A 1,727-nucleotide genomic window follows, 5' to 3' on the forward strand; every position below is an offset into this window, starting at 1 on the left:
CACCATCACTATACAGTATTGAAAAAATATTTGTACCATATGCAAATAATTTCCAGTACCATGCAAAAAAACTTTAGTTTTCTTCTTCTATACGTTTAAAATAAAATGAGAATTATTGCGATTTTTACAAATATTGTTTATTTTAATGAGGCTGGTACAGACAGTGTCCATTGAAAACCCATGTCCCAGGCCAAAAAAGTACAAACAAAATCAAAAGGAGCAGTGTTCTGTTGTATACACTTCTTCACGAACAACTTTATTAACTTCTAATGAAAATTAGAACCTTTCTGGGTTCTTCTGACAAGATTTTCTTTTAATCTTAAAACACTTTCTCTTCCGTGAAGCCATCTTTGGAGTTAAGCATCATCATGTCTGCCAGCTTGATTCCAATCCTGATGTATTCCTCTTCTTTTGGTCCAAACCCTCAGACTTTAAAAAGCAGCTTCAAGTTAAGGAAAGGTCATTTTCCCCACAGTTCAGTTCTATGAAAAACTTTATCTACCACTGAAAGTCATAGTCCAGGACTGAAGCAATCACATGCTAGAACTTCAGGGCCAATTGGAAAGCCTTTGTGAACACTCGCACTGGTCGATGTTACCTAAAATTGCAGTCCTGAAAAGTAGTCTTTCTGTTCACATTTTTTAAAAGGAGGGGGCAATGTGAAGGGAGCTGAGGTTTGATCACCAAAAATCAGCACAATGAAAACAAAGATTTATAATGAGCACTAGAATTCAAATTACCAGATGTTTTAAAGAGATGTGAGTGCCAGTATTCAGTTCCATTTTGAACACCACATTACAAAAGAACTATTTTTAAAAATAAAAAAGGATTGAGGCAAAAGAAAAGGAAAATAAAAAGAATATCTAAACTGCTGAATGACCCTCCGTTTGTTCCTGATAAACTTCAATCACCTCTTCTTCCTCCGTTCCCAGTTCTCTTGGAGTATGATTATCAGTAATTCTCTGACTTCCAAAGAGAAATCCGAGTGAATTCATTGGAACTCCCTGTCTTTGACAGTACGATTCTGTGAGTTTCTTGAAATGTGTCGTCATTTTCACTTTGATGTGAATCTCATTGCTATCCTGCCCATTGACTTTGAGTTCAGTGTATTCTCCCTCCTTCTTATCCCCCAAGTCCTCGGTTGAAGGTTTTGCCTCCTGATCAGACATGGTGACAGTGGCTTTACCTGGAGGTCTCTGCACAGCCGCGGACTCGGGCAGACAGAACCTCGCTCTGGGGTTTACAAATCTGTCTCCTTTCCTTACAGCACAACACCACAGCTGCCCAGGTGCCTAGATTTTAACCAGAGACATTGAGAAAATGCTCTTAAAAAACAACCCTGTTTGAATAGTGGTATTAGGGACTCCCATTGGTAGGCTGAATTTTGTAGCCTGCATGGCCGTGGGATTGACTACGTGGTACGACTGACTATTCACTGAATCTGTCTCCGTGTCGAATTTATTTCATTGTAACAGAACTGCAGTTTCCGGGGATATTCCAGTCCAGTTACTGGATTAGATAGTTCGGTCCAGAGAGGTGAAAGGGATTGCATGGGACACTGAGGTAGAGGGGGGGCACAAAGACCCTGTCCCCAGTTAATGACATTCAAACGAGACTAGCAGCCTGGGCCTTGGATGTTGGTGAGATTCCTGGTGAAACAACGTTGCACAATTATGGAGTAGCTCTGCTTGAAATCAAGATCTCAGCGTCGAACACGTTCCTGGGTT

At 40.4% G+C, this 1,727-nt stretch overlaps 1 protein-coding gene across 1 annotated transcript; it reads right to left on the reverse strand.

The window, feature by feature from the left end:
* Positions 1–655: 655 nt before the first annotated feature.
* Positions 656–1,270, reverse strand: LOC122102415 (small ubiquitin-related modifier 1-like). The gene has a single exon (XM_042673111.1). The coding sequence runs from the start codon at positions 1,167–1,169 to the stop codon at positions 864–866; it is 306 nt and encodes a 101-aa protein (XP_042529045.1). The 5' UTR covers positions 1,170–1,270; the 3' UTR covers positions 656–863.
* Between the last annotated feature and the right edge of the window lie 457 nt (positions 1,271–1,727).

This window comes from Dipodomys spectabilis, unplaced genomic scaffold (assembly GCF_019054845.1).
Source record: "Dipodomys spectabilis isolate Male_0828 unplaced genomic scaffold, ASM1905484v1 ptg000783l, whole genome shotgun sequence".
NCBI lineage: Eukaryota > Metazoa > Chordata > Mammalia > Rodentia > Heteromyidae > Dipodomys > Dipodomys spectabilis.